We start from the raw sequence: 10637 nt of genomic DNA, 5'->3' as shown, positions 1-10637 counted from the left end.
TCTGCATTGTGATATCTGTACTAATCCAAATTAAGTGCTTGTTTTAACCATGAAAGTTGTTGACATCATTGCAGTGAAATGTTTCTGTCAGAACCCAAACAAGAATACTGAGAAGTCTAAAACGCTACTGGCAAGGATATTGCAAAAATGTACAGCATTTATTCACATACAGACAAAGGCACAGTTCTACCAAATATTTTAACAAAAAATACAGCTGTCTTCAACTAGGTCTTTAGAAATACTTCAGAAAAGGGAGAAAATAAATACAGGATTGGGCCATGTAATATAAAATAGTCATTTCTACATATACTTTTTATTTCTATCTGTTTCTCTTCATGCACCTTTTTTTAAATTAATTTCAGCTGAAGGGACACCCAAGCTAGGCACATAGTGAAAAATCTTCTCTACAAGTTTTTCAAATATAATGACAATTTTCTTAGATTTCTGAAATTAGGATTTATACACAACACACAGAACCCTTCATTTACATTTGTCTGAGTTTATAACCTAACAAATGGCATTCCAGGCAACTTTACAGAAATTCAACTAGCCTACAGCTTGACAGAACACACTGATCACATCAAAGATCTCTTGGTCAGTCTGCACAAGGAAAGGGAACGCTTGAAAACAGAAATCCAGCAAATCCCAATAAAACACAGAGGTGGGTTTGTACTATAACTGCAGTACTTAAAACACCTTCTGCTGAGAGCTAAGTATGGAGACAAAATTAACCTATGGAGATGGTCCTAACCACAGCTGGCTCACAGCCTTTTCAGTTTTCGTTCAACTCAACTGGAAACATTACAAAGCTTTTTACCCTAAATGTAAGGGGACAAAACAGGTAAGGCATTAACTCTGCACATTAGCATTCATAATAGTGCAAATTAACAAGGTACCTCTGTCCAACTGGCGTGAGGTTAAAGGTTTACTCAGAATCCAAATTTAGGTTACTCCATCTATGGCTTGACAATTCTCATGTGATTATGAGCTGCTTGCTTACAGCAGCCTATCTATCAGTGCCTGTCTAGAGAACATTGCTGGATGTTGAGTAGAACTTACCTGCTTTTACCTCTTGTCTGCTGTTTGTACTTTGAACACATCCCAAGAGTGATTATGTAACCTCAGACACCAGTGCCCTGCCTGACTTTCACCTTTGCAAGTCATGTAATTAGTCTGACAACTTGGGACCAGCAACAGGAATTTAGACGTACATAAAATTCCCCTTCCTCAAAAGGTTAAGACTTCTGACTTTTAAACAGTAATAGAGATGCATTCTGCTGAAATATTTACTTGATAATGATAACTTGCATAGAAAGAGTGTTAATAAGCCTTTTTTATTTTCTGATTGAATCCTCTGGAAGACTCAGTTATGGCAGAGGAATTCTGTGTTGTCAAGTGTTCCCTGCACAGGAGGCAAGGGTCTGACATTCCGAAGTGAGTGGACACTGTAACAGCACGCTTGGAGTAGGAAAGGGGAGAAGGAGGTTCTTTGCACCTTTCATTGCTGCTAAAACTTTTTCACCAGTACATACCTGTCTTACATCTATGCAGAATTCCAAAATCTACAGGCTCCTAACAGTCCACTGTGCTGTGTGCGCTCTACTTGGTACAAAACGGTGTCCTCACAACCTGTTAATATTATTGCTGACAGCTTAATAATTATTGCCATTTGCAATTATTAAAAAAGTACACAATCAGAACATGAGTTCCCTCTTCCATCAAATCTAGTCCAGAATAGAACGAAATAATTTTTCTTCATTTGACTGTAAAGAGCTAATCACAGTTTATTGCCTTTGCACTTTATTCTATTTAAAAATATATATTCATGTCCATTTAAAGCAATCTTTTCAGTGTCATTAGCCTGGCTTTCCCAGTACATACTATTAGTGCATCTGTGGTGGCCTTTGGGAAATTCTCCTGACTAGTGCTTTAGGAAACTTCTGTCTTGAATTGTCATCACAAGCCCAGAGGACAGTGACTGACTAACAGTGAAGGATTATTCCATGGGGTGCTGGAACCCACAAACCTGCCCCTTGCTCAGAACTGAGCCAGCTGGGAGCATCCTCTGTGCTTGGTCTGAGTCTTTCCAGCCCTGCCCTGTCCCTTCCTCCTTCTCTGGTACAACATCATGTCTACTCCTGGTCATCATTTCCATGTAAACTCTGGAGCATACAGAGGGGTTTGAGCTGCACCTGTGCTCAAACTGAATGCAACAAACACATTCTGCAAAGAGAGGAGAAAGAGCTGCCACCATCCAAGGACACTGACCATTTGTAATGGGATTTAGCAGTGCAGTGCAGTATGGCCTAACAACCATCTTCCATTCAATACATGAGTTAAATTAAGAGCTTGTGCTTTTCCAGAAGGCAGGGGAAGGAAGTAAAATTTTCAGTGCCTTTTAGCTAAAAGGGATGAATGCAGCCTGATTCCTCCTACCCACCCTAGCCCCTTCTAAAAGATTTCTGTGAGTTATTTTACTGTTCATCCCAAATCCTATTTAAGTAGTGATGACATTTCTCTCTTACTCAGGAAAGTTGCAAATAAAAGAGACTCAAACTTCATTTCTGTGAGAGAAATGGAGGTGAGGGAGTGGGGGGATGGAGCAGAGCAAAAAACAAAAAGCTTAAAACAGCTTTAAGTGCATGTAAACATATTTAAAACAACTCAGAAAGAATGGGTTATTGTCAGTCTGTAGCCATGTCTAAGAATGCTCCTCTCTCGCACCAATGAATAAACATGGAGTTGGCTTGTAGGCAGTGACTCTACTGACACTGTCTCCCTGTGTCCACTCAGGATGCCAGGATGCTTCTCCTAATAATGTCCGTCCTCCTGCTGATAGTGCTGTTTGGACTGAGCCTCTGCTGCCTGCACTTTTTTTCAACCACTTCAGTCTCCGAGTCGCTCATTTCAGCATCAGGGACATATCCATCATTCTCACTGTCAGGCTTTAACTTCCTTTTTGTCCTATCCTTCGGCAGAACTCTGCCCATGCCCATGTAGGGGTAGCTGGAGTTCTGGCAGCAGGACTCCTCCAGGTTTTCACCCTGCTGCTGCCTCTCTCTCTTCTTTGGAATTCGGAATCCACCCCAGTTTTTCACTGGGGTTGTGGGCGCTGTAGGCACTTTAACTACTCTCTGATTAGAGTTTACTTTGATGAGACCCCCATTGCATTTAGGCACTACATCCCTCCCAGTGCCAGGTTCTGACCTGCCACTGGAGTGGTTCGCAGCCCTTTTGTTTTCTGATTGCCTCTGAGAGAGTTCTGTGGGTCTCAGTGGTTTGTGGTTGTGTTTAGAAGTCTTTTCTTTTAGTTCTGCCTTGGCCACCTCGGACTGTGAGCGACTGTCTCTCCTCTTCCTGTGGTCTGGTATAACTATATCATTTTTCTGCTGTGCTGACACAAACCGCGTTTCTGCAAAGGTCTTGTCAAAATTTAAAAAGCTACCTGAAGCAGCGCTGCCTTCCCTCGGGCTGGGCTGCCTCAGCAGGGATTTGCTGTCATTCCCAGACCTGTCTCTCTTGTGTGATTTTTTCAAGGAGTGGGTTAGAGATGTGCCCATCTGTTTCCTGAAGAATGCAGAATGCCACTTCAGATCCTCGATCTTAGGGGCATTGGGGCCCAAAGATGGACTGTTGAACAACACTGTGTTTTCCACTGAAGAGAATGAGGAAGGCACACCTGAATGCAAACAAATTAAGTTCAAGTCATGCAATTCCATACCTGTGTAAATAGCAGTTTTGAACAGCAGTTCCTCATACCTGACTTCCGTATCAGAAATAGGTATTTAGTTGCCTGTCCTGCACCTTTACACCACAGCTCCATAGGTATGTTATGGTTTCACCACATCCTGCTGGTGTAGCTTGTTTTCCTGTAGCCATGCTGCACCTTATTACACTTGCAGCAAATACAAGTCATAGCATTACTCTATCCACTAAGACAGAGATGCTTCTCAGAGAGGAAGGCAAAAAGCAACCAGCAAATGGATCTCACTGATTCCATCTAAAATATCGTTTATTAGTTACTGCATACTTAAGGGATAATCTAGTCACTGCAGTTAATTTTGAAGGTATTAATCTTTCTGAGAAAAGACTGTCAATAAGATTAGGCATAAAAAAGCCACGGCCTTAGAAAAACAGAGTGCTATCTTTTCATGTCTTTAAACTGCCATGGATGCTGCAGAGCAGCACATGCTAATGCAGTGGCACTAACAAACCACAGCCTTGCATGGTGCCATATGGCCCCTGAATGTGAGTCATGGTCTCCCTGTCCTAAGGAATCATTAAAGCATCACACCAGCAAGGAGCAGAAGCAGCAACCCAGGCAGTGACCCATGGATACGGACAGACACAGCAGTTCCTACAACAATGTGCCCACCATTCCAGCTACACACATTCTCATTCCTTCTCCTGATGCATGGTGAACTCCACCACATTTTAATGAGAACAAATGAGGTCCTGTTTGTCCTTCACAATCAGCTGTCACCCTGTAAGCAAACCTTGTGCCTGTGCTCTCACATGAAGAAGAGAACACTGAAGCATACCTGAAACTCTTCCTTGTTCCAACTGCTTGGCGTAGCTATTAAATATCTGTTCTTGAACTTTGCAAACAGATCTCTTGATTTTTTCCCTCCGTGTCACCATGTAAGTGAGGTTACGCACCTGGAAGGCAGCAAGTCAATGAGTTTTACAGGAATTATGTTTCTATGATGTTGTCTATCTGTGCTTTGAATTAATTCAGTTGAAGTACTATACACCATTTAAACAAGTTAGTAATGTATTTAAATTTAACCACCTTCAACACATTTCTTAGAAAAGAGTCTTAAATACCATTTAACTGACAGACTATTCTATCAGATTTGGAGGGCTGCAGCACAGAACTAACTTCTATGAACACCTAAATCACACACACATGAAACTTAAACAAATGTTGGAAATCCTTAAATGTACTCAAATATTAAATATTTCCCAGATGAGGGAATCACCGAATAGTACACATGGATGATTCCAAGGCTTCTCACTCAGTTCAGCTGCATACATCGTGGTGCCCTGTGAACCTTGCAGGCTGATCTCGATAAATGTAAAAAGTGTAACTGTTTTTGTAGAAGTCCCTTTTTTAAAAAATCCAAATTATCTTGGAGGTACAATCAGCGGAAACACAGAGTAGTAAGATACTAAAAGTACTACAAAACTCATGTATCTTGTTTTGATATCACATGTAGAAATGGAAAGGATACATACAGAATAATTTAAGATCCAGAGAACATAGTTACAAACTCTTAATTATTTAGCAGATCAAAGAGAGGATGAAAAGAAATCTTGAGCACATGGAGCAGGAACAAAAGATCCCAGGTAACAGCTAAGATCTTATTGAACTAGAGAAGGCCCATAGGCTGTAGTTGAAACTAGAAAATACTCAGAAGAAAAACTGCAGCAATGACAAGAGTAAGTCATCAGGATCCTTTACAAAGGATGCAGTAGATGCATAAGCACCTGCTGTCTTGATTTAAAGATTAGACAGTATTCTGGAAGAAAGGCTCTTGTTCACCTACAGGTTACTGAGTAGGACTCATGCTTGTAGGGATGTGAAAAACTAATTTCAGTACTTTTTCTGTCTCCTCTAACAGCTCTTAAATTCTACTAGTTAACCAGAAAAGGAAGGAATTTGGGTCATTACAGGACCAGATGTACTTAAAACACCAAAATGATCCTACTGAACTGTTCTTTAAACATTCAAAACCTAAATGACTCGAACATAATTTGCCTCCCAAACCTACTACACAGATCGTCCAGGGAAATGTCATCTTACTCTGCTGTGCCAATGAAAACCAGATCTGCTGCAAATCAATAATCTTTTCCTTCTTGAGCACCCCCTGAAGGGAACGTGAAAGGAACGTGCCCTTAAAGGCAAAGAAGGCTCCAGCTGAGGGCTGCAGTACAGTCCACAGCCATCAGTGTTCATCAGTAAAAAAGCACTAAAAAAACCATCAGTAACAAATCACAAAAAAACCCAAAAAATCCAACAGTCTACCTGTAGGAGACTGAATACCACAAGCCAAGACCTGTTGGCCCCTGACCCTTGGTGTGCAAAGGGTAACTGCTATGCTCTGGAGAAATTCAGTGTTAATGGTATTTTCTGACAAGGTAGCATGAGGTGCCCTGCTCACACAGGCCATCACCAGGAGAGTAATTTGGCATCTTGGCCAACTCTAGCTGGCACAGGTGATGTTGTGTCTTACCCGCTCCAGGTCCTGACGGAGGTGTGTGAAGAGCTGCAGCCTTCGGAACAGAACATCCTGTTCCCGTTTAGCCAGATTGTCCTCTTCATCCTTCTTTGGGGTAATCAAAGGCTTATTGAAGTTGGCTTTTCTCTTCAGCTTCCAGTACTGGTAAAGAAATTCCACCGGCTCCTCAGGTAGCTGCAGCACTTTAGCCACTTCCAAAGACTCAACAAACGTATAGAACTCATCCTCCAGCTGCTGGAGCTTTTGCTTGCGAAGGCTGACTCTGTGGGCCTCCTCCTGGTTTTGATCCATGCTGTGGAAAGGGTCAATGCAGGCAGGAAGAGAGCTGTCCTGAATTCCCTTCTCCTGACCTGGGCTTTTATTTGAAATCTCATCATCAGCTTTCTTGGTGGAACTGTGCTTGGGACAGTACGACTTGAACTTCACTTCGTCATTCTCTGCCAATATTGTCTTCATCTCCAAGCCACGGTCAAATGCACAGGTGACGTGAAAGGCTGTTCTGCAGTTCTTCACTGAACACTACAGAAATTAGATTAAAGTTAAACAAATAAATATAAAGTTAAGAAGCCACACTGCCTAAAACTATTCAAGGAGCCAGGGCTGCTTTGGAAGAAGAATGCTGTTACCGTGTTCTGCTTCGAAGCTGCACATACTTCCTTATTCCTTTTTAGTTAGGTTTATGATTTAGTGCTTTCAGGTCAGGAAAGGATCAAGTGGCCCAGAGGGACAGGAGTGGTTAACCTCTCACAGCCCCATCATGCTATTCCATAACCAGCAAAGCCACAAAGGGAGCATTCCTACTGACACCAGAGCCACTCGTCTACGGCAGTGTTACCCAAAGGAAAGTGTTCCCCCTTGGACTGTGCCAGTATGAGGGGGGGAAAATATCTTGGTGGCTACAGGCCAGTCTGAGACTTTTAATTAAAAGTCCTTCCTAGCACCTTTTGCTACACAAAAGGCCTCAATTGAGAGGCATTTTTTTTTCTGCTGTTATGAGGAGGAGAATAGGAAATTCAATTTTTTGTCATTTTTCTTGCCTCCCAGTGAACCCAGCCATCATGGAGTGATGGGCACTAATTCACCTGATTTGGCACTTCACTTCCATCATATCTAACTTCCTTTTGCAAAATGTTGTCATAGCTATTGCCAGACACCAACTGAAAGGTTTAAAAGTATACACACACATATGTGTTTGTATCGATTCACACCTCTGCCTCTGGTGAAGAGGATTTAAAGTGGAAATGAATATTAGTGCTCCTAACTAGGAAACAAAACTATGTTTAACTCAAGCCATCGACCCTGAACGAGCAACACACTGCACTAGGATGTTTATACAGCAATTTGTAAAGAAGCCAAATCTCTCTCTTGTCTGGGTTTTCCTGCTTAGGTTGATTCAGCAGCCAGATGGTTTATAAAGGTACAACTTGGTTTAAACTGCACAAGCTTCAAATGAACAGTCTTTAATAAAATCAACATATAAAAGGAATTAAAAAATATCAAAGCACTTTTTGCCCTTTACTCTCCTACTAACAAATAGGGCAGAAGCATCCCAAATGGAACACTGAGCAGTACAGAGGAGTACTTCAGCCATAATTAGCTCTTACTGCCGACCAGGTTTTAATTGGGAGAAGAGGGGAAAACCTGTCTCATCAGAAAGAAATCTGCTGAACCTAGGAGAATATGCAGTCTTGTTTTTTCCCAGCTTATTGCAGCAGCTATCTGCCCAGCCCGACACACAGTTTCTCAGCTTTCCTAATTGTTGGGCACATCTCAGAACCTGGTCTGGAGAACAGAACAAAACAGTTTCAACTATGAAACAGTGGCCAAGAGGAAGGGGACGGCTCTGCAAGGAGGTACTACGACTGCAAATTTATATGCTGTGGACAGATTTATTTTCTCTAGTTAACATTTCGTATCTCAGACATTCCTTACACGGAAGCAGATTCATAGGTTTCACTGGAATTACTGCTGCATTGCTGGTCTACAGCTCTTTCTGGCAACCTCATCGATTGACTTGGAACAGGGGGGAAAAGGGAAATGGATATAAACTAATTTCAAAGTAGTGTGGGATTTGAGCAATTTGTGTGCCTTAATGATGGTCTGACCACCATGGATCCTGTAACGTCAGGCTAGACCTCAAAAAGAAAGGGTTCTACTTCAGCCTCCTTATGAGACTATAGTATCAACCTCTCTGTCTCAGGGAGCTTCCTAAGGATCACTTTGCTGAAGTACTGGAGGTGCTTTGAGGATAAAGAGCATCACCACAACAACTAAGCTACATCTTACTATCTTCTACACAATCACAACATTGCCCCAAAGGGTCACCTGTCCTTACACTCCCTCATCATTTATTCCCAAATAAAGGAGATCAAAGTTTTGTCCAGTGTCTCAGGAAACTAAATACCCCCTCTTTCAAAAATCTGAGACTTGGAAATGTGTTTTCTCAGTCTTTCTAGATTTTAAAATTTACCATTTCTGAGTGATTTTCCACTGTAAAGGATCTGCAGGTGCTTTAATGGCAACAACCCAATGCAACTATGCACATGAAATGACACTGCCCAGTCTGAAATGCTCTGGTGCAGATCAGTTCAGTTATTTAACAGTGACAATTCAGAGGCTATGGTCAGAAAAGCTGAACCCAAATCCAACTGAAACTGCAGAGAGAACTTAAAAGGTAGGCCATGAGACAAACAGGCACTGCCCCAAGAATGTGAGCTGTTGGTATTCAACAGTTTAGAAGTCACTAAATGGGGACAGGAAGATAGGTTTTAGTATTCAAGCTTCATTTTCCCATGTGGTACATCACAGAAATATATTTTTTTCCCTCAACAACATTGAAGTTTTATTTCAGCATAGTAATAAAAGTATCGGCCTATCAACAAATTAGGAACTCTTATGGGATGACCTGGTTATTATTATTAAAATTTTACTAGAAAGTAAAAGCAAGCTAACACTCCAAAGTCCTTTGTGTGCACTTAAGTCCATAGTAACAACCAGGAATACATTTTATTATCTACTAAAAACTTACAAAAACCCACAGTGTATTTGTATGATTAAATTACCTGTATAGAAGCTCCAACTTTTTCATTACAAAGGCTGCACACAAGTGCCCATCTACTACTGGGAATGTGCGAAACTTTTGTGATGGGCTCCATTTTTTCTGGATTTCCAATGCTCACCTAAGAGAAAAAAGGTTAAAAAAACAGTGACTATACACTGTTAACTGGAAAGAGAAACAATTTTATCAAAGAAATCAAATTCACTGTGTGCATATGCAAACTTAGTGTGTTCCAAATTTCTCAGTTTATAAGGAATTAAAATTCTTTTTTTTTAAAAAAATCAGTTTCTCACTTCATGAACAAACCAGTTTCAAGGTGAAGCCCATGAATTTAAGATTATCATACAAGATGAATACTTTGATTATAAGAACCTGCAGGAATTTTCACTGTCACATCCAAACCTTCCTGATTCACTTCTACAGTTCCATTTACAAAATGAAACCATACCTTGTGTCCTTGTTAAATGAGCTTTGCCAGCAGAAAAGGCCTCATTTTCCAAAGCCTAATTTTGGCTGACAAAGGAAATGTAATTACTTTCTTTACTGATGAAGCATCATCCCAACTGACTCTATATTTAACCAAAATTCTTTTATACTGCCTTCCTAAGTCCCGCTAAATCTATACTACACACATTGAAGCAACTCCCAGAATCGCCACAGCCTCAAACCCCCAGAGAATCGGCACATACCTCTGGAATCCACAGAGCACAGCTAACATGCACCCACTTGGTGCCACTCCGGGTTGGCTTCATGGCACCGCCCTTCTTGGGACACAGGAGGCACTTGGGCTGGACACCCAGTGCGCAGGTCCTGCAGAGCCAGCTGCCTTCTGGCACCTTGAGGATCCCATAACATGCCTGCATTCCCACATACAGCACAGGGAAAAAAAAAAAGAAGAAAAAAACATTCATTTCTGGTACTTCTTAGCTGTTTACACATAGCCTCTCACGACTCTCAAAATTTTTTTATTCAGAGGGAAAAGTGCAGAAAAGCAATTGAGAACACACTTTTCAGAAGATTGCATCTTTATGGAGACTTCTATCCAAATTACCGTCAGTTTTAGTGCACTTAAGTTTCAGGTTTGATATGATCAGAAAACCACTACAGGTCTAAAAACATCTGCTTTACTCTGCATACCTCATAGGGTAGCCACTTGTACCTTACAGGTCTTCTAGGTTTGGTTCTTTATCATTAGTACAAATGCATTTAAGTAATGAACATGCAAGAAAATGTGTTTCCTGCTCACCAGACAACAGTTTTCCGAACACCACAAATTTGTTAAAGCTGGGAAGGAGGGGACAGGTTGATAGGAAAGCATCTGCCACAGTAAGAGGCAT

At 41.3% G+C, this 10637-nt stretch overlaps 1 protein-coding gene across 3 annotated transcripts in view; it reads right to left on the bottom strand.

The window, feature by feature from the left end:
* JADE1 (jade family PHD finger 1) overlaps positions 1–10637 on the bottom strand; it is a 58387-nt gene continuing 47750 nt past the window's right edge. For all 3 annotated transcript variants that reach the window (XM_018084644.1, XM_029964536.1, XM_018084643.2), the window contains 5 exons: positions 9990–10157; positions 9305–9421; positions 6237–6761; positions 4542–4659; positions 1–3679 (listed from right to left, as the gene is read on the bottom strand). In XM_018084644.1, the coding sequence (XP_017940133.1) occupies positions 2790–3679; positions 4542–4659; positions 6237–6761; positions 9305–9421; positions 9990–10157 (1818 nt within the window). In that variant the 3' untranslated portion in view covers positions 1–2789. The remainder of the gene's footprint in view (positions 3680–4541; positions 4660–6236; positions 6762–9304; positions 9422–9989; positions 10158–10637) is intronic.

The sequence above is a fragment of the Manacus vitellinus genome, unplaced genomic scaffold (genome assembly GCF_001715985.3).
Source record: "Manacus vitellinus isolate BGI_N305 unplaced genomic scaffold, ASM171598v3 scaffold_73_pilon, whole genome shotgun sequence".
NCBI classification, from domain to species: domain Eukaryota; kingdom Metazoa; phylum Chordata; class Aves; order Passeriformes; family Pipridae; genus Manacus; species Manacus vitellinus.
The sequence above is the reverse complement of the archived record's forward strand: the minus strand, read 5'-3'. Positions and strand labels throughout refer to the sequence as shown.